We start from the raw sequence: 21,325 nt of genomic DNA, 5'->3' as shown, positions 1-21,325 counted from the left end.
GAATTGGAATTCATCAGATATGTCATTATCTAGTTTCTTGGTGATATTACTCATTGCAGGATATTCTATCCCTTGATGATGTAATGAGTAATGAATATGTTATGCTATTATCTGACCTGCGTGTGTGTGTGTTTGTGCGTGTGTGTAAACCCCGCAGGGCGCACGGTGAACGGCGAATGCCAGGGTGAGATGCTGGACTACCGACGCATGCTGATGGAGGACTTCTCGCTGAGCCCCGAGATCGTGCTGCACTGCCGCGGCGAGATCGAGGCCCACTGCTCCGGCCTGCACCGCAAGGGACGCACGCTGCACTGCCTGATGCGCGTGGGCCGCGGAGAGAAGGGCGCCGCCATGGACGGCATGTGCCAGAGCGCGGTGAGCACTCCATCACTCTCATCTGCAGGCCGCAGTGCCTTCTGTAGTGGTCTACGGCAGGGGTTTTTAATCAGTAATGTAGTTTCACTGTGGGAATCGCTATGTTTTCATACAATGGTGGTTGTCAAGTTGCTTCCTTAGGTAAGAATGGTTGATTACAACCAGTTGAAAACCCCTGGTCTATGAACTAGGTTCAATTTCCTGTAGATGGATTAATCCCTAGTCCTGGAAGGAGAACTAACTTTAATGGAGATAATCTTTGATAAAAAGCTTTTATTGTAGGACTAGGCTTCATCTATGGGAAATGGGAAGTCAGCCCTTAGTGTGGATCTTGGATCCAAACAAGTTGTGAATGTTAACACATACTGAGACTACACCCATCCAGTCTAGTAGGTTTTCACATATTTCACACTTGCAGAGACAGGCGAAGGCCTGCTCTGTCACCTCTTCTCACCTTCACACTCACTCTCTCTCCCACACACACACACGCACACGCACACACACACACACACACACACGCACGCGCCCGATGAGTTATGGTTGAGGTCTCGAAATAGAGGTCGTCATAAAAGGAAACATGAAAAAATGCAGAAAGTAGAGGACCTGAGTGTTTTGTCAGCCATCTGGATTTGCAAGTTGGCCCAATTTCTGGACTAATGACTTAAATGAGCCGGACCAGTGGAGCAGAAACACAGAAGTACTGCTCCGCTCTGATTTTTACACACACACACACAGGCTACAGTACATCCATTCTATTAAATTTTCTTTAGAATCTTAAGCACTTGTTACGTCTGTGCTGGTCTCATCTACTCTTTTCGAGCGTTTTCGAGTACCTGAAATGAAGTGATCCGAAAATTCTGGCTTTGCATTTTAATGTGGACAGCGTAATCCGCAAACATCTGTAAACAATAACATCAAAGCCCATGTTCCCTTCCTGATTGGGCTTAGTCAGCCTGACTGTTCCTCCACTCCGTGACTCATCTCAACATCCACTACTAGTCTGCCAGCGATGAAGGCAACATGGAGAACGAAATGCAGGCTTTAGCGGCCTTGCTACGTCTGGTAGCATTTGTAGTGCAGTGAAATGACACATTTTACAATGCTGAGAATTGCATGAATGCTGCTCTCATTTGTGTGAATGGTCTTGTGAGCTGCACTTCAGGGAGTCCTCTGTCGCCAAGGTTCTGGACTTGCAAACGTGCGTATGGACGGAGATTGAATTTATTTTTATTTTTAAAAAAACGCCCACGCTTTCCGACCTTGCCGTTTTCTTTCTTCAACTCTGCATCTGTTGTTCATCTGTAAGTGTGTGTCCACTATTGGTTATCACACATGCAGGGCAACGGATTTGTCACGCGGGGATATGACAGGCAGCTGTCCATTCTTTGGTTGAGCAGAGGGTCGTGCAACAACATCTTTGTTTATATGTACCTCAATGTCCCCAACACCAGCACCTCCACCTCATGAAACTCGACTTAAGCCTCAGGCCCCCAGCTCTAGCCGTGGGGAGCTTGTCTCGCTGTCAGTCAGCTTGCAGTGCTGAGTGACACCAGGGCTGTCAGGATGCCATGGGGCCTGGAGGGGGCTTTGCAGAGAGAGTGAGTGTGTGCTGGTGTGTCTTGTGTCTCGCAGCTCCAGACGCTGATCCAGTCGGCCGACCCCGGAGCGGACTACCGCATCGACCGGGCGCTCAACGAGGCCTGCGAGTCGGTCATCCAGACTGCCTGCAAGCACATCCGCAACGGGGACCCCATGTGAGTGTTTGTGCACTGCTTATGTGTTACTGATGTGCTACTGAGTGGGAGAATGCAGTAGATTATTCATTTGGATAATTGAATTGGATAATAATTGCCATTTATTGTGAGGGGACCGTAGAAATTGACAGGAAATAAGCAGGAAAAAGACAAGAGTGTAGGACCAGGAAATGGCCGTGGGTCGGAATTGAACCCGCCTCCCCTTGGGCACTTGCACACGAATGTGATCTGGATGATTGAGCTTTCACCACAGCCCCCTCAGATGTATTTCTATATCATATTTGTAACATGTTTCTATTTTGTGTGTGTGAGTGTAAGAGAGATTTTCTGCAGGTTTTTATTGTTTGACATTATGTCTGTGGCTGTAAGTAAGGAGCAAAATGAAGCTGTTTCTGTAGTGGTGAGGATAACTAGTTTGATACGCTGCCGCGTGTGTGTTGATTAAAGTCTCAAGGCTTTAAATTAGCCAGCGGTCTCAAATTGCCGTATCACACTCCTGATATGTCTCTGAATCCCCTACTTGCTTTTGTTCCCTCATTAATGCGCTGGACTGTATCCAATTATTTGGGGTTTCTTTTTAAAGACATCCCTCTCTCATGAATACATTATTGTCAGGCGTTGTAGGGGGTGCGCGAGAGAGCAAGGGGGGGGGGGGGTGTTGGGCGGAGAGAGAGAACTGAAACGGAATTCAATTGACTCAGACATCAGGCGTCTGAACTTTTCACAAAACTCCCCGCTGAGCTAAAGGGGCCTCTGTGACCGGCATTCTTAATGATCTGTGCCCGAGGAGACAGCGAGCCAGACCAAGCTGTCACTATCAGCAGATTACAAATGCGTGTGTGTGGGTTGTCTGTATGTGTGTGTGTGTGTGTGTGTATGGGGGGCAGGGGGGTCGAGTGTCTTGTCACGTGCATACACGCAGAGTGGATAACGAGGAACCCCGCATGGAGATGTATTTGCGCTGCATTCGCTAAAGAGCTTGTCACAGTCGAGAAATGAGCGCAAAGCAGTGGAAGACTGCAAAGCACTGTCCCCAGGGTCTTAAGGGGAGCTGTGTGCGTGTTATTTCTAATTGGCTTTGCATCAAAGCAAACCGGAACACTGTCATCTCAATATTTTGTTATTTTCTTCAGGATTTGATCTGATTTCTATCTGATTTCTGTGTGCTTGTATTACTGTGTGCACTGCTTTATTCTGTATGTGTGTATGAGCGAGTATTATTAGTACTATATCCTTACTGTATGTGTCTGAGTGTGAGGGAGTGCATGACTCTTTGACCGTTCCCTTCCTGTATATGCGCGGATGTGTGTGTGCCAGTGTGAGAGATTACTTTATACCTGTGTGTGTGTGTGTGTATGCCTGTGTGTGAGAGAGATGACTACCCTTACTGTGTGTGTGTGTGTGTGTGTGTGTGTGCATGTGTGTAAGAGAGATGACTACCCTTACTGTGTGTGTGTGTGTGTGTGTGTGTGTGTGTGTGTGTGTGTGTGTGTGTGTGTGTGTGCGTGCGTGCGTGCATGTGTGTGAGAGAGATGACTGCACCCTTACTGTGTGTGTGTGTGCGTGCATGTGTGTGAGAGAGATGACTGCACCCTTACTGTGTGTGTGTGTGTGTGTGTGTGTGTGTGTTTGTGCGTGTGAGTGTGAGAGAGATGACTACCCTTACTGTGTATGTGTGTGTGTGTTTGTGCGTGTGAGTGTGAGAGAGATGACTACCCTTACTGTGTGTGTGTGCATGTGTGTAAGAGAGATGACTACCCTTACTGTGTGTGTGTGTGTGTGTGTGTGTGTGTGTGTGCATGTGTGTAAGAGAAATGACTGCCCCCTTACTGTGTGTGTGTGTAAGAGAGATGACTGCACCCTTACTGTGTGTGTGTGTGTGCATGTGTGTAAGAGAGATGACTGCACCCTTACTGTGTGTGTGTGTGTGTGTGCATGTGTGTGAGAGAGATGACTGCACCCTTACTGTGTGTGTGTGTGTGTGCATGTGTGTAAGAGAGATGACTGCACCCTTACTGTGTGTGTGTGCATGTGTGTAAGAGAGATGACTGCACCCTTACTGTGTGTGTGCATGTGTGTAAGAGAGATGACTGCACCCTTACTGTGTGTGTGTGTGTGTGTGTGCATGTGTGTGAGAGAGATGACTGCACCCTTACTGTGTGTGTGTGTATGCATGTGTGTGAGAGAGATGACTGCACCCTTACTGTGTGTGTATGTGTGTGCATGTGTGTAAGAGAGATGACTGTGTGTGGGTGTGTGTGTGCATGTGTGTAAGAGAGATGACTGCACCCTTACTGTGTGTGTGTGTGTGCATGTGTGTGAGAGAGATGACTGCACCCTTACTGTGTGTGTGTGTGCATGTGTGTGAGAGAGATGACTGCACCCTTACTGTGTGTGTGTGTGTGTGTGCATGTGTGTGAGAGAGATGACTGCACCCTTACTGTGTGTGTGTGTGTGTGTGTGTGTGTGCATGTGTGTAAGAGAGATGACTGCACCCTTACTGTGTGTGTGTGTGTGTGTGTGTGCATGTGTGTGAGAGAGATGACTGCACCCTTACTGTGTGTGTGTGTGTGTGTGTGCATGTGTGTGAGAGAGATGACTGCACCCTTACTGTGTGTGTGTGTGTGTGTGCATGTGTGTGAGAGAGATGACTGCACCCTTACTGTGTGTGTGTGTGTGTGTGTGCATGTGTGTAAGAGAGATGACTGCACCCTTACTGTGTGTGTGTGTGTGTGCATGCGTGTGAGAGAGATGACTGCACCCTTACTGTGTGTGTGTGTGTGTGTGTGTGTGTGTGTGTGTGTGTGTGTGTGTGTGTGTGCATGTGTGTGAGAGAGATGACTGCACCCTTACTGTGTGTGTGTGTGTGTGCATGTGTGTAAGAGAGATGACTGCACCCTTACTGTGTGTGTGTGTGTGTGTGTGCATGTGTGTAAGAGAGATGACTGCACCCTTACTGTGTGTGTGTGTGTGTGTGTGTGTGTGTGTGTGTGTGTGTTTCCTCAGGATCCTGTCGTGTCTGATGGAGCACCTGTACACAGAGAAGATGGTGGAGGACTGTGAGCACCGACTGCTGGAGCTTCAGTACTTCATCTCCAGAGACTGGAAGTGAGTGGGCTGACCGCCTGCCCCACCAGCTTACCTTACCTGACACACACACACACACACACAAACACACACACATACACACACACACACACACACACACACACACACACACACACACACACACACACACACACACACACACACACACACACACACATACACACACACACATACACATACACACACACACACCGAGCATCGCAACACTCCACTCCCACATTTTTGCAGATTTGAATTGCTGTTGTGTGTTAGCGCTTCTCCCAGTAATAGTAACATGGTGCTGAAGGTGCAGAGTCCGATGCCTTAACGGGTCTGGAGCTAAACCCTAATGGCGTCTCCTGCTGCTGGTTTAGGTACATGTGTTCAACAACACGGTGTTTTTTTGTCTTTGTGTTTAAATGATTAGCCCAATGTCGACTGCGCATCAAATCTCCACGTCTTTTGTGAACGCCTCAAATGAGCTATGTTGTAAACGAGTGTCAAGTGCTTAATTGTCGGCGTCGCCTCTTCAGCAGAGGGCTGTAGAATGATGTGGCCGATTGGCCCTGACCCCCCCTCCCCCTCCCTCAGTTTCCCAGCAGGCCCTCCTCTCTGCTCTTCACTTCGGAGAGAGAGAGAGGGAGAGAGAGAGCTTCACTACGCCGCGTGGTCACTAACTCTAATGCCCCTCGGCCGCCCATAACGTCATTCACAGCCCATTACGTTTAAGTAGGTTTTAATAGGCTGGCTCTGAATCGGCAGTAGGGTGTAATTGCCCATTATGACTGACGGCACTCATCCTCCCTCTTAATTGGTGGTTTGACTGCTTCCTCTGCCTTTCTCTCCCTCTCCCTCTCCCTCTCCCTCTCCCTCTCCCTCTCCCTCTCCCTCTCTCCCCCCTCATCTTTCTCTCTGTTTCTGTGTGCGTGATGTGATGCACTGGGCCGCCAGCCCGTCTCTAAACTGAGCTGTTGGTGTTGACGCAGACACCTGAGCCCCTGATGCAGCTTTCGCTTCGGGCAGCTCCGGCGAGCCGATGTGTTTGGATGTTTTGGAGGAAAACATTTTGCCAGGCTCCCCAACAGTAGCGGTGCACCTGGTCACAGACGTGTTGTTGGCGCAGCTGCTGCGGTTATGTCCAGCCTGTCCTCTTCTCTCCTCCCAGACGACATTGTCAGACATCGGAGCTGTTTGCCAGGGACATTTGACACTCTGTGGTTTTGAGTGTTGGCTCAGAGGTGACGCAGCAGAAATACGGAAGCTGATTGTTATCTCTTCTGCACATCCTGTTGCTCTGTTAACCACATCCTGATAGCCCCCACACACTGTATTTCTGATGAAGGACTGCATCAACGCCAATCGCAACTGTTGGCAGTGTACTGTAGTTCATTTTATTGGCAAAAATTGGGAATACTTTCCTGTTTACTCCTTGGTTTTGGACTTCTTGCAAAAACATCTTTTCATACAATTCCTGAGAAAATATTTTTTTTTTTTTAAAGTACATTTAATGTGTCTGCTGCTGACATCTTTCCATGTCTCTGGAGGGTGTGAGGAAAGCTCGGACTGACCCTGTGTGACCCTCCTCCGCACCTCCACAGACTGGACCCCATCTTGTACAGGAAGTGCCAGAGTGACGCGGCCCGTCTCTGCCACACTCACGGCTGGAACGAGACCAGCGAGCTCATGCCCCCGGGCGCCGTCTTCTCTTGCCTCTATCGCCACGCCTACCGCACCGAGGAGCAAGGCAGACGGGTAAGGTGGCACCGCCGTCTCCATGGGCATCTCATGACCATGCAATGCCACTCACTGCTAATAGCAGCTATGGTCTCCCACTGTTTCTCTCTGGGTAGATATGCTTCATAAGGATGAGGAGAATTTAGTCAGTTGTTTGTCAGTTAACATAGCCTATTAACTTATTGTCCATGTTAAATCATTCATTCATTGATCATTCATTCATTCATTCATTCATTCATTCATTCATTCATTCATTCATTAAAATAGATTATGTAAGGGTGACATGTTTTGAACTCTTGGTGAACTTAACAGCTGATGTTTTGAATTTAACAGCGTGATCCAGAAGAGAATGTAAGTGTGAAGTGCATTTGTGGTGTGCGGGTTTTGCTCTGCCAATCATGGTGACAATATCATCATAATTTTGGGCTTGTGTGAACCATGATAATGAATGCAATGAAAGCCCAGCAAAAAAATAACACAGCCAAATCTGCAACATCAGGTCCTGGAATGAGTTAATTACTGTTAATTACTGATGATTGTAAATCTGGAAATGCAGGGTTTCAATCTCATTATTCATTCTGAAGATCACCAGTGTCGCATTTGCCTACATTGTCCGTTCTAATTGGGGCTTTTGTATGTGTTGACAGACTTCTGTGTGTGTGCTTAAATCTGTCATGCAAGTCAACTCTTCACTGTAAATGATGTATGAGTAGTGAGAGCAGAGAGAGAGAGAGCGGTCACCTTGCCCTGTTTTGGACGTGGGTCAACAGGGCACCATGCATGCACCTCGACTGGCAAAAAGCCAGAATGTCATAACGCCGGATGGGGTGCCTACTCTCTTCCTTCGCTGCAATGCATGTATATCCATATATGTTTGGTGTGTGTTGTTGATGAGTGTCCGTTGTGCTGTGTGGACAGCTGTCACGGGACTGTAAAGTGGAGGTCCAGAGGATCCTGCATCAGAGGGCTCTGGACGTGAAGCTGGACCCTGAACTGCAGAAGCGCTGCATGACCGACCTGGGCAAGTGGTGCAGCGAGCGGACTGAGACTGGACAGGTGAGACATTGGGTTGGAGGTCAGAACAGGTAACCTGCCTTAAACAAGTTGGCCTTAAACAAGAAAAAAAGATGACTTTGGGAAAACTATCTGACAAAGTAAGACCACTGTCCGCTGTTTGACTTTTTGACTGTTTCCCTGCATGCCTTGTGCCAGTTCTCAGAATTGTTGACATTTTATCAACTGTTCTCAGAACTGTTGCCAAGACCCCATTGAAGCATAATGTCTACTTGAAAGCGTGATGTCTTTGCCAACATAAGTGTTTTTCCAAAGGGATTTGTGTGCTTAATAGTGTGGGTGATTCTGAAAAAGTGGGCGATTTTCTGACTATCTGTCTGTTATTATGTGTCCCCACAGGAGCTGGAGTGTCTGCAAGATCATCTTGAGGACTTGTTAGTTGAGTGCAGAGAGGTCGTGGGAAACCTGACAGAGCTGGAATCGGAGGTAGGATATTTACGATATTTAAGAGCTTTAGGCCTGAATGGAGCAGAGTGCAATGCATTAGGCCGAATCACTAGGAACAGATGGCTCAATCCATACAATCAAGCAAGTGCCAACTAAACTGCAGCTGAGTACAGATGACCCTGTCAGCCCCATAACTAGCGGCAGGAATCTCTGCCAGTCACAGTCAGCTCCTGCTGACATGCCGCTGTCACTAATGTCATCCCAACAGTCTTATCATGCGGTTGCAGACGTCTGGCTAATCTCCGAATGGACAGTGACCTTCAGTGGGCGATCGTTTTAGCATTTGAACATCAACAAGCACCATCCTTTTTAGCGTACTTTCTTAAGAAGGAAGTTGGAGTAAGACCATATTTGCATATTTGACTTATGTTCTCTTTTCGTACAAATGTAGAACAACATTTGAAGCGTTGCATCGTTTCGTTGTTTTCTGAATGCTTTCTGAAGACGTGCAAAAGACTAAATGAACACAGTGTATGGACAGAGCATGGCTCCGACCGCGTTTATATTTCGCAGAGCATCAGGGCTCGGCATTAATGGTTGCCCGGTTGCTCTTGGCTACCAAATTGTTGTTGGCAACCAGTTTTGGTTGGCTTTGGCAACCGAAAACTTCATGCCTGGTTGCCAAGCTGGCAAACCTGGCAACCACTTTTAAAAGTTATCGTTGAGCCTTGCTGAGCATGAATGAGCCTGTGTGGCAAGTCTCACCTGTTGGTTTCAAAAGCTTTCTCTGCTCTGAATGAGCGCTCTGTACACAAGGGTGCTCTGCCTGGATGCTTATATCATAGAGCCTGCTGGTGCTCTCTTTCAGCCAAAGAGCTTTGAACAGCTCCAGATGACAATGGAATCTGACAGTGTAGTGCTGGGCTTTCTAGGGACTTTCTAGCCCTTACTTCATTGTGTTGTTTCTCTCTCCCTCCTTTTCTTTCTCTCTCTCCTCCCTCCCCTCTATCCCTCCTTTTTATTTCTCTCCCTCCTTCAGTTTCCTCCCCTTGTAGTTTTCTCACTCAATTTTCGTTCGGTTCCTTTGGTCTGTAAATCTCATTGTCTGTTTCCTGTCCCTCAGGACATCCAGATTGAGGCCCTGCTTATCCGAGCCTGTGAGCCAGTCATCCAGACCCACTGCCACGTAAGTCTCTCTTCCCCCCCCCCCCCACCCCCACTCTCAGCCTCTGTCTATCTGTTATCTGTTACGTCTTCACTCTCTGGTAACGTCTTGTATGTGACGCTCCACATAATCTAAGACCAGGAGCCAACAGCAGCATGTTTTATCACACATTTAGTTTCAGATTTAGCAATAAAATAAACTTCTTTCCTCTTAGTGTTTGTATCCGTCTTGAGTATTATTTTCACTTTTTTTTTACCTCTACATCTCTGACTCACCCCACCCCTCTCTGTCAGGATGTGGCTGATAATCAGATGGACACAGGGGACCTGATGGAGTGCCTGGTGCGGAACAAGCACCAGAGAGAGATGAGCGACAAGTGTGTTGTGGGTGTCACACACTTCCAGCTGGTAAGATGACAAGGCAGAGAAATGGAGGCTTCCTTACCCTCCTGCAGCCCTCCCAAAAAATGGTGACGTGTGTGTGCTCGTTCATATATTCTGTCACTGTCTTAGAGAGACGCACACACACACAGCTTGCACATAATCACACACAGTATAAATACACCTCAACAGTTAAGTACACTGCTATAGATATGTTCATTAACACATAGAACTAGGTGCAGCATTGACGAAGACACACACACACACACACCCACACACGCACACACACACACTTTAACACAAAGAACCATGTGCAGCATTGTTGAAGACACACACACACACACACACACACACACACACACACACACACACACACACCACAAACTGCAGCAGTTGTCCTTTGGCAGGGTGACATCTTGCATGAGGATCCAGTTTTGCAGCTTAATCTGAAGTGATGGGATTCAGACTGAGTTGGTTAAATTGATGTGATGGATTTGATAGATTTAGCTGGGAGCAGGTGTGTGTGTCCGCATGTGTGTGTGGGTGCATGTGTGTGTCTGCGTGGCGCTCTCTGTCCTCGTTTTTTTTTCTTCCCTCTCTCTGAGATTTGTTCCCTAAACTGGATCTCCAAGGTTAGCAAGCACTGAGGTGTATTTTTCTCTGTATCCTCATCATTCACCTCCGCTTTTGGTCTGACAGGTCCAGATGAAGGACTTCCGCTTCTCCTACAAGTTTAAAATGGCCTGCAAGGAGGACGTCCTCAAACTGTGTCCCAACATTAAGAAGAAGTGAGTGAGTGAGAGAGAGAGAGTTGAAACCATACTACGCTCGGGAGCGAGGGGGTCTTACAGTAAACTCGCCAGACAGATTTACTTAATGTGGTAAACAATCTGTTGTGACTCACCCTTGTGGAATATCGAGTTGCGTGCTGGTGTGATGTTTTCTCTCCTGCCAAGACTCTCGGGGGGGGGGGGGGGGGGGGGGGGGTTAGATGCGCTAACAAGCCAGCGCTGTTGTGTTGGGTTGGGTTGCGTTGTGAGCAGAGTGGTGACTCACGGCCCTGTTTGACGACTCCAGTCCTGAGCCTCGTCAGTCATCAGATTGGCCTGGCTGTCCTCGCCGCGCCCTGACCTCTTGCTCGTTTTCTTCATTCATGCTCTAGCCCCTTCTGCTCTTCTTTGTCTGCTTGTTTACGGGCTTCGCTATTGATCTCCGTCTCTTCATCCCTCCATCTCTCATGTCTTTATCATTGTCTCACTCTCACACGCTGGCTCTGTGCGTGACACAGATGGTCTGGAACACAGTCTGTCTTTCTGTTTTTAATCTGAGGGTGCTGGGCATGTGGTTTGCAGTAATGTTAACTTCTGAATATTGGTTTAATAAACATTCTCTCTGTCGTTTTCGCTTCCTCTCTCTGTCTCTGTCTCTGTCTCTCTCTGTCTGTCTGTCTGTCTGTCTGTGTTCTGTATGGTTTTGGACTTTATGGTGTTTGATAAAAGTCAGTGGTTTATGGCAATGATCTGATGGTTCAGTACAGGGGTTGTAAGCATGTCTGTCTCTTCTAGGGTGGATGTGGTGGTGTGCCTGAGCACCACCGTGAGGAACGACACGCTCCAGGATGTGAAGGAGCAGCGCGTCTCGCTCAAGTGCCGCAAGCAGCTACGGGTGGAGGAGCTGGAGATGGTGAGTCCCAATTCACACCCTCCTCCCTCCTCTCCCTCCCCCTCGCCTCCTCCCTCCTCTCCCTCCCCCTCGCCTCCTCCCTCTAACCCCTCGCCTCCTCCCTCCTCCCTCTAACCCCTCGCCTCCTCCCTCCTCCCTCTAACCCCTCGCCTCCTCCCTCCTCCCTCTAACCCCTCCCCCTCGCCTCCTCCCTCCTCTCCCTCCCCCTCGCCTCCTCCCTCTAACCCCTCGCCTCCTCCCTCCTCCCTCTAACCCCTCGCCTCCTCCCTCCTCTCCCTCCCCCTTGCCTCCTCCCTCTAACCCCTCGCCTCCTCCCTCCTCTCCCTCTAACCCCTTGCCTCCTCCCTCTAACCCCTCGCTTCCTCCCTCCTCTCCTCTCCTCTCCCTCCCCCTTGCCTCCTCCTCGCATGTCTCTTTTCCTAGTTTCTTCCTGCAATCCAAACCCGCTGTGTATGCAGTTTTATGAGCCTTTTGATGGTCAGAGGGTTGACCTTTGGGATTGAAGCGGGGAGCACCACTCTCCTCTCTTCATAGGCAGAAGAACAATTGGGGGGGACAGACAAGCGGAGCCACCTGCCAGTACTTGACCCCAGGCTCTCATGTGTCCTGTCTGGCAGAGACTGGTGCACTGGCCAGCAGTTTTCAGTGTAAAAATAGCCCCTCACTCTCTCCCCAGTCCCCACACTGCTGTGCTGCAGCTGGAGGTGTCGGTCTGTCCTTCAGCTCAAGGGCTCTTGGCCAAAACAGAGTCCACCCTGTGTGCTCCCTGCATATTGGTGTGAATAGTGGCGAGGCTGCCCTCTCACTAAAACCAACTGTTTTTTATTGGGAATTGGGGGCTTACTGTAGGAAAACATCTGTTGATAATGGGACTTGCTCTGACTCTGTCAAGTTGTTCTGCCTCAACTTTCGTCTTTGTCATTTTCTCCATTGCTTAATCTTTCACCATCTCATATTTTCCCCTCTCACTCTCCCCCAACATCTGTGCCTCTCAAATCCAAAATTGGTTTATTAGCATGAGAATACGGTGTTGCATAAAACAGCACATTTACTAGTAACATTGTCTCTCTCTCTCTCTCTCTCTCTCTCTCTCTCTGTCTCTCTCTCTGTCTCTCTCTCTGTGTCTCACTCTCTCACTCTCTCTCTCTCTCAGTCGGAGGACATTAGACTGGAGCCAGAGCTGCAGGAGTCCTGCAGGCATGACATAAAGAAACTGTGCTCCGCGGTGGAGTTTGGCAATGCCCAGGTAAGACAGTATCAGTACACCTGCAAGTGTATTTATTCATGCTGAAGAGTTAGTTCCTGTAGCACAAGGCTAACTTTCTGGTTCAGAGAAACAAGAAATAATTGAATAAATAAATTCAAAGCTCACAGAAATAATCTGTTCACTGTATATTCTCAGCTCTCCGACTCCGTGTGTGTGTGTGTGTGTATAAAATAATGATTTCTATTTTGAGATAATCTGCCGTGCTTCAGCGCCTTAAGCTCCTCTCATCTCCCCTGTCAGATGATCGAGTGTCTGAAGGAGAACAAGAAGCAGCTCTCTCAGCAGTGCCACCAGAAGATCTTTAAGCTGCAGGAAACTGAGATGATGGACCCTGAACTGGACTACCAGCTGATGCGCGTCTGCAAACAGATGATCAAGGTGAGCGAGTGAGGGCCAACTTGTGAGGAGAAGAAAAAAGGGTTTAGGGTTAAATCCACAGCTCTCAATTCAATTCAAGTCAATTGCCTATATGCCACACACTTCCTGGAGGGCTTTTCAGCCAGCACAAACGTATCCGATGGACCATCACCTGCATTGTTTTAGCGCACCTGTTTACACGGACCCACATGGGTGTTACACCTAGTTAATGAGCATGTTAAAATGCTGAAGGATTTATGCGTGTATCGAAGATGAGTAAAGAGTTGCACTGTTGGGCATAAACAAGATGTTTAGTATCAAAGTGAACACGAAAGTAGCAGAATATAACAGAAGATGCCGTTGCTAACGCTCCACTGGAAATAAATGTGCTGCTGAAACGGCCTTCTGTGGCATATGGTTTATACATTGACTGTGAGGACACATACATGTTTGTTTGCTTGTTTGCTTGTTTGTTTGTTTGTTATTTGGATACTTAATTGTCCCTGGAGGGACATTCAGTTTCAGGAACTTATGTTGCAACAGTAAGGATATAGTGTCTACAGCTGCACTGCAGTGTGAACGTGTAGTCCATGTCGCTGTGCATCGTTAATATTCGCATCATGTCCACCCTGCATGGTATGGGTCATCAGGTATACACTCCACACACACCCCCCTCCCCCTCTCTCCTGTCATCGGCTGTCCTCTACCATAATGTCATTTATCTCTCTCTCTTCCTCCTGTCCCACCCAACTCGCCATCTCAGCGTTTCTGCACGGAATCCGATGCCAAGAACATGCTCAACTGTCTGAAGCAGAACAAGAACAGTGAGCTGATGGACCCCAAGTGCAAACAAATGATCACCAAGAGACAGATCACCCAGAATACAGGTACCCACGGCAACAAGACACATATCCGTACACAAATGATCACCAAGAGACAGATCACCCAGAATACAGGTACCCACGGCAACAAGACACATATCCGTACACAAATGATCACCAAGAGACAGATCACCCAGAATACAGGTACCCACGGCAACAAGACACATATCCGTACACAAACGTACTGTGGCACTGCCCACGGATTCAGTTAATACTCCACAACATTTGCATGTTATTGTAATTTTCATTAAATATATAATTAAAGGGGATTGTCATAATATTCATTATAATATTCGTTTTGCTTACATTGCATGCTTAATTCTAATCTTGTGTAAAATGTGTGCATATAAGGATTATACAAGGTTTTAAGTCCAAGTGCAAGAATCACTTCAGGTTACTTGGACCTTCTCCAAGTCAGGCCTTACACTGCAGAGGTGAACACTTCCCCACCTAAAAGCCTATGCTTGTGTGACCCTGTTCAGACTTCAGGCTAAACCCTGTGCTGAGGAAGGCCTGTAAGGCTGACATCCCCAAATTCTGCCAGGACATCTTGCGCAAAGCCAGTGATGACACTGAACTGGAGGGCCAGGTCATCTCCTGTCTCAAACTCAAATATGCTGACCAGGTACAGATGCACAGCTTAGATAAATGGTGGTGGTGCTAGATGTATGTAATATGATTTTTTTTTAAATATTGCACTTATATGTACATTACTATGTACATTACACAGTATTTACATACTGTGTTTTATAAGAGGATGTTAAGTAAAGTACAGTAAAGCTGGAAAAACAAAATGACAAAGTAAATGTAAATATGGCTAATTGAAAAGAAACAATAGCATGGAAATTAAGGTAATATAGTGCCTATAACAAACTTAGCAGTATTTTGTGCACACAAGTAAACTGTGTGTGTGTGTGTAGCGGCTGTCTCCTGACTGTGAAGACCAGATCAGGGTGATTCTGCAGGAGTCTGCCCTGGACTACAGACTGGACCCTCAGTTGCAGATGCACTGCAGTGATGAGGTGAGCCCACACAGCCTGCACGCTCCTCAAGATGTATTGACTCACTCGCTCACACACACACACACACACACACACACTCACTCAACCTCTTTTTCTTCATGTCTTGTACTTGTTCACACACCAGCCATCGCTCAAGCCAACTCTTGCCTATTGAAGCGGCGTTGAGTGGAACACGAATAGACTCGACACTCTAATAATAATGTTGCCAGAATGGCGCTGAGAAGCAGAGAGCCCAGAGGCCGCGTCCCCAGTGATGAAGAAGCGCTTGGTCCCGCAGGCATCCTCACGGGCTTATCCATTACGGCTCCTCAGTAAGGGGGGCTGGTGATGGGTCATGGGCTACTCTGAATGATCAAAGAGCTCTCTAATCCCCCAAACCCCTTTTTGGTAGCCATTTGGACTCATCCAGAGATCAGAGCTGTGAAAAGGGTGCACCTGCGACCTTTACGGACGGGTGTGTGACACAGTCGTCACTGTCAGATCCAGTGTCGGAAGGGGGTGTTCGCTCTGTGTGTGTGTGTCTGTGTGTTTCACACTTCCTGTTCACAGCTTCATGGTTGGTGTCATGTCCTCACACATGCCAGCACATTTATCCCTTGAGTCTCTTTCATGCATGTTTTATCACAGATAGACACACACACCTGCACGCACACACACACACACACACACACACACATTTCAGCACACACCTAGCAGCTTATCTAGTCCCCATGACATCTATATTTTCTCTCCTCTTTTATTTCCCTGTCTCTTTCACTGCTAGCCTTTTCTCTATCTACCTCTTTTACACACACACACTGTCTTTTTCACTGCTAGCCTTTTCTCTATCTACCTCTTTTACACACACACACACACACACTGTCTTTTTCACTGCTAGCCTTTTCTCTATGTACCTCTTTTACACACACACACACACACACACACACACACACGCACGCACGCGTGCGCACGCTACTCACCTATAAATGCTCCCTCTCCCTTGGATCATTGCTTCTCGACTTTTTTTTCACTAGCATATCTTTTTGCTTCCCGTTTTCACCACACCCCTCTCTCACCCACTCTTTCCTTTTCTCTCTTTCCTCCCTCCATCCCTGCCCCCGTCACCCCAAGTGAGTCCTTGGCGGCTGTAATTACTCCTCCAGCCCAACAACACCATTTGCATTGAGTGAGTCGGGAGCACCCCGAGCAGGCAGGAGTGGGAGAAAGGGACTCCTCCATGAGGACAAACCTGTCCACAGGGGCCCTTATTTATGGAGCCCCAGAGCCCATGGCCCTCAGAGGAGTAATCAAAGCTGTAAATGATGAGCCACTGGCTTTTATGTGCCAGTAAGGGAGCCTGGCAGGAGTGTGTGCGTGTGTGTGCGTGTGTGTGTGAGAGATAAACTTGTCAGTGAATGAACAGCGGGTGTGTGAGATCCTGCCGCTCCTGCAGTAGGGTCGCAGTGCACAGCGAGCTCCTTGTGTTGTCTCTCTTCGTGTTCCTTTGTGGCGTCACTAGGAACGAGTTAGGGGTGTAACGGTACACAGAAGTCACGGTTCGGTTCATACCTCGGTTCGGACATCACGGTTCGGTACGAGTTCGGTACAATGGAGGGAAAAGCAAAACAAAAATGCAGAAAGCATTTTTTTTATTGTGCATGTCTCAGGCTGTACCACCTAGTGTCATACAGTCTCTTCCCTGAGCTATCTGCAACAGCCTGAAGTGTGTAAGATGTAGGCTAAACAGTACAATAAGTACCCAGACTCCATCTGTAACTTGTAAACAAAATAAGACAATCAGCTATAAAACTGAAAATAGGCCTACAGCATCTCTTATTTCTGAAAGTGCAAATTACATAGAAAAATTATTTTTAAAAATCCACTTAAGCAAGACCTTCAACATCTGTGTTTAGTTGTATATGGAAGGGTCTACAATTTGCCTCAATATTTTTCATTGTGTGTAAAGTAATAATCTAGCCTACTAACTGTGAAAATATCACACTATTTTGCCTTTTTTAAAAAAACGAAATTGCTCCTTTCATTTCATAAACAGACTACAACTAGAAGTCACGTGACTTTGCCCTTTGACGTTAACTCACCGTACTAGCATGGTTTGTTTATTAGCCTGGTTAGCGTTGTCACTTTATTTTACTGTCTATGCACTTAACACTACCAGCTCCTCATGTGAGAAGTTACAAGTTACCCCAACATAAAGGTAATTACCACGCGATTTACATAGCTTTCTGTCATTACGAAATCATTTAATTTAAGCCATAGGTTTTGGCCCTATTTGTAGCAGCTATGTGTATCCAAAGGCTGCTGAAGCGCAGGGGAAGTTTTTTTCCCCTCGTTTCAGTGATTGGTAGCCTACATCATCTGGGTGATGGCTTCGAATATGTGTAGCATTTATTCCACTCACATACCCAATAACTGCTGAACAACGCTGACACACAGTTTCATCTTATCCACCACTCTTTCGCCTGTACTAACGTTACTGTAACTGAAGTTCTCAAACTTGCGATCTTAAATAGACCAGCGGATCCTCTAACTCTTGTGGGTAACCTTAGTGCTGCTAATGACTGACGGACTCGACTGACGACCTGACAAAAAAAAACATAGGCGCCAATCAGAGCTTCAGAGCTAAGGCGAGGCTACAGATTAGCGTTAGGTGTCGCTAAAGAACTCCCGTAACTCTCGCTACTTAACAGTAATTGCGCATGACATTAATTAATCCGCACACGAGTTTTATGTATTTTTATACCGTGTATTCTCCGTGTAAATTCATGCACCGAACCGTGACGCCCGTACCGTTTCGGTTCAATACGAATACATGAACCGTTACACCCCTAGAACGAGTGTATTAATAGCACACTGAGTCGCCTTTGTTCTATTCACAAACGCAGACTCCAGCACACTGTCTTGTTTGTATTTATTAACCTCTGTGTGCGTGTGTGTGTGTGCGTGCGTGTGTGCGTGCGTGCGTGTGTATGCGTGCGTGTGTATGCGTGTGTGCGTGCGTGTGTGCGTGTGCGTGCGTGTGTGCGTGCGTGCGTGTGTGTGTGTGCGTGTGTGTGTGTGTGTGTGTGTGTGTGCAGATTACACGGCTGTGTCCAGAGGAGGCGGCAGCACAGGAGCAGACAGGGCAGGTTGAGGAGTGTCTGAAGGGCAACCTGCTGAAGATCAAACAGGAGGGCTGTAAAAAGGTACCGTCCTGCCTCACCTCACAGTGTCTTGCCTCACCTCACAGTGTCTTGCCTCACCTCACAGTGTCCTGCCTCACCTCACAGTGTCCTGCCTCACCTCACAGTGTCTTGCCTCACCTCACAGTGTCTTGCCTCACCTCACAGTGCCTGCTTACTGCACTGCAGCAGGAGTTTCTGCTTTTGGGTGCATTTTACATACCTAACTGACTTCATCAATAAAAAAAATATGTTTGTTTGTCTCATGTTACAGATTGTTTAGTTGTCTTAATTAAACTATGATGCAGCTATGAGGTCGACCCTTCCTACCATTTTTTTTACCATTTCCTAGCATTTGTTTATCTCATATTACAGATTATTAGTTGTCTTAATTAAACTATGACACAACTATGAGGATCCTTTCTACCATGTTTTTAGAGTTTGCTTCAAAATGTCGCTTACAGAATCCATTCATCAGACTACCACCACTAGGTGCAATGTTTTTAAATTGAAACCATTTATTCATAAATGTCAGGCTCCATTTCTATGTGAAGGGCATATTTAAAGACCCCTGCCTCTCTGCATCTGATACTAACTCACTGGATCTGGGACACACTCACCTTCTCCCTCTCTGCTCCTCTCTGCAGGAAGTCCTAAACATGCTGAAGGAGAGCAAGGCGGACATCTTTGTGGACCCGGTTCTGCATACGGCCTGTGCCCTGGACCTGAAGCACCAATGTGCGGCCATTCCTCCAGGCAAAGGCAGACGTGAGTAACAGTCCGCAGCATTCTACAGGCCAGGGCCTCCCTGCCTTGCTTCTAGAGATTTAGCAGTTACAACAGCATGTATTCTAGAAAAATTTAGCAGGTACAACAGCATATGCTGTTTTCTGAAGATTTAGCAGATAAAATAGCATACTGTATATTCTAGAGATACAACAGCAGATGTGCGCCATGCAGCACATCCGTTCCAGGGTCAACTTAACTCTGCAGGACTTGTAATATCCTGCAGCTCTGACAGTTGGATACCACTGCTGAAGGCTATAATTTTGAGATGCTTCTGGAGAGATAGTCATCCTGAATTAGTTTATTGGGTCCAACTGGTGACGGTGAGGAAATGTTTGGAAGTTGTAGCGATTAGATGCCAGGTTCAGTGGTCTTTCAGAAAGGAAGTTGTCAGTGAGGGTCCTATTATTATTTTTCTCTCTGCTTTGCCTGGTCACTGTCACTCCATCCTTCCAAACCCCCCAACAGAGATGTCCTGTCTACTGGAAGCTCTGGATGACAAGCGTGTGCGACTACAGCCAGAGTGCAAGAAAAGACTGCAGGACCGCATTGACATGTGGACCTTTGCAGCCAAGGTAAACTCTCCCTTTGAAAATCAAATGCCATATTAAGACATCTTCACACTGGTTGAGGAAAGCTGCAAACTTCTCTTTTCACGGCCCATGTATACTTAGACCATCCAGTTTGAGCTTTCTTGCACATGAAACATGAAACCTGCAGTGAAGACTGATTTTGGTCCCATGACCTTGTGTCTGTGTGTCTCTCAGGTGGCTCCGGCTGAGGGCTTCTCAGACTTGGCCCGGCAAGTCTTGCTGTCGCCCTCCAAGAACTACATCCTGTTTGTGATCGCCCTGGCCGTCTGCGTGCTCTTCCTTATTGGCCTGTTGTGCGGCCGCATCACCAAGCGTGTCACCAGGGAACTGAAGGACAGGTAGAAAGAGAGAGGTGCCGAGGGGGGCCGCCCTGATACATGACACACTCGCTCCGTCTCTCCATCCCTCTTTCTTTCTTTCTTTCTTTCTTTCTCTCTCTCAAGGCCCATGACTCTACTCGTAGCCCTGGATGTCTGCAGTTTTCATTCATTCTCCCTCTCTCTCCCTCTCACTCTCACACACACACACACACACACACACTCCCTCCCGTTCTAACCCTGGCATGGCTCCAAAGACCCCTGGCCTCCCCATCACACTCCGCCCCCCCTCAGACTTCCAAACGACCCCTGCGGAGGTCCACAGAGAGTCCCGCTGGCCCCGGGCAGCCGCGTTCTGCTCCGTCCTCTCCATGGTCTACTACTGCTGTCCTCCCTGCCACCCCAGCGCCCCCATGCTCCTTCGTCCCTTTGAAGGAGGAGAAGCACCTCTGCTCCAGTACTGCAAAGGCCCTCACTGAACTTCTGCCTTGGCTTTTGTTGTCGTCGTCGTCGTCATGCGTTTTCAAATCTTCACAGAAATGTGAGGATGACTGTTGCTACGCAAGCCATTACGCAGCACTTTTTTTGTTTGTTTGTTTGTTTTTGTTTTTAAAACTGGCTTGCCTTATTCTAATATAATTCCAGCTGCATTCTTGAGCCAGATGTATTTTTCAGACGTGAGGCTTTCCCTTTTGGACATGAGGTGTATTCTGGGGGGGGGGGGGTCAGGATCGACTTCATGGAACTCTGCGCATCCTCATACGTGCGTCACGATTCGCTCTGCTCCTGGGGTGGGGGGGGGGGGGGTTCGCTGTTCATTTGGAATCATCTCACCCAAGAGAGAGGGTCAATTCTATGCTGTTTTTCTGGGTGTGTGTTTTTTTTTTTTCTTCTCTCATTTCAATATCCACTGGTCACAAATGAGTGTGCGGGCATGCAGATGTGTTTCACCCTATAGCCACGGGACTGCCTGATTGAACTTGAGGGCCTGAAGGTACGACATTAAAACAGAAGGATGGAGTCATGGTGCACTCACCATTAAAGAACCAACACTTTGTTTTTGTTTTTTTCCTTTACTCTGTTGTTGTTTTTTTGGACATTGTGTTGGAACCGTATTCATGCAATGTCAATCGGATAAGCCTCTGTTAAAACTGGAGTAAAACTCCAAGGAAGGGTCAGTCACAGTGGCAAAACCACTGCAGAGTCCACTGAAACTGGGAACGTGGGCGATGGAGCTTTACTTCGCCTTGGAATTCTGATGGAGTGATCAGGAGAACTGTCATTAGTCTGCTTGAGCTAGAGGCT

At 47.6% G+C, this 21,325-nt stretch overlaps 1 protein-coding gene across 2 annotated transcripts in view; it reads left to right on the top strand.

The window, feature by feature from the left end:
* glg1b (golgi glycoprotein 1b) overlaps positions 1–20,738 on the top strand; it is a 43,940-nt gene extending 23,202 nt beyond the window's left edge. Inside the window, exons 8-27 of one of the 2 annotated variants that reach the window (XM_076286755.1) lie at positions 158–375; positions 2,008–2,129; positions 5,136–5,237; positions 6,815–6,968; positions 7,284–7,301; positions 7,869–8,006; positions 8,364–8,450; positions 9,535–9,597; positions 9,870–9,983; positions 10,656–10,744; positions 11,522–11,639; positions 12,793–12,885; positions 13,147–13,284; positions 14,027–14,150; positions 14,627–14,769; positions 15,065–15,166; positions 18,241–18,348; positions 18,972–19,092; positions 19,579–19,685; positions 19,878–20,738. In XM_076286755.1, the coding sequence (XP_076142870.1) occupies positions 158–375; positions 2,008–2,129; positions 5,136–5,237; positions 6,815–6,968; positions 7,284–7,301; positions 7,869–8,006; positions 8,364–8,450; positions 9,535–9,597; positions 9,870–9,983; positions 10,656–10,744; positions 11,522–11,639; positions 12,793–12,885; positions 13,147–13,284; positions 14,027–14,150; positions 14,627–14,769; positions 15,065–15,166; positions 18,241–18,348; positions 18,972–19,092; positions 19,579–19,685; positions 19,878–20,045 (2,327 nt within the window). In that variant the 3' untranslated portion in view covers positions 20,046–20,738. The remainder of the gene's footprint in view (positions 1–157; positions 376–2,007; positions 2,130–5,135; positions 5,238–6,814; positions 6,969–7,283; positions 7,302–7,868; positions 8,007–8,363; positions 8,451–9,534; positions 9,598–9,869; positions 9,984–10,655; positions 10,745–11,521; positions 11,640–12,792; positions 12,886–13,146; positions 13,285–14,026; positions 14,151–14,626; positions 14,770–15,064; positions 15,167–18,240; positions 18,349–18,971; positions 19,093–19,578; positions 19,686–19,877) is intronic. The other variant, XM_076286756.1, reaches the window with a different exon arrangement.
* The last annotated feature ends 587 nt before the right edge of the window (positions 20,739–21,325 follow it).

Source organism: Alosa pseudoharengus, unplaced genomic scaffold (genome assembly GCF_046254945.1).
Source record: "Alosa pseudoharengus isolate Yale_2024_CS ecotype anadromous, Long Island Sound unplaced genomic scaffold, YU_APseudo_1.1 YU_APseudo_1.1_scf_16, whole genome shotgun sequence".
Taxonomy (NCBI): domain Eukaryota; kingdom Metazoa; phylum Chordata; class Actinopteri; order Clupeiformes; family Clupeidae; genus Alosa; species Alosa pseudoharengus.
This window is presented reverse-complemented; position numbering and strand designations above follow the sequence as displayed.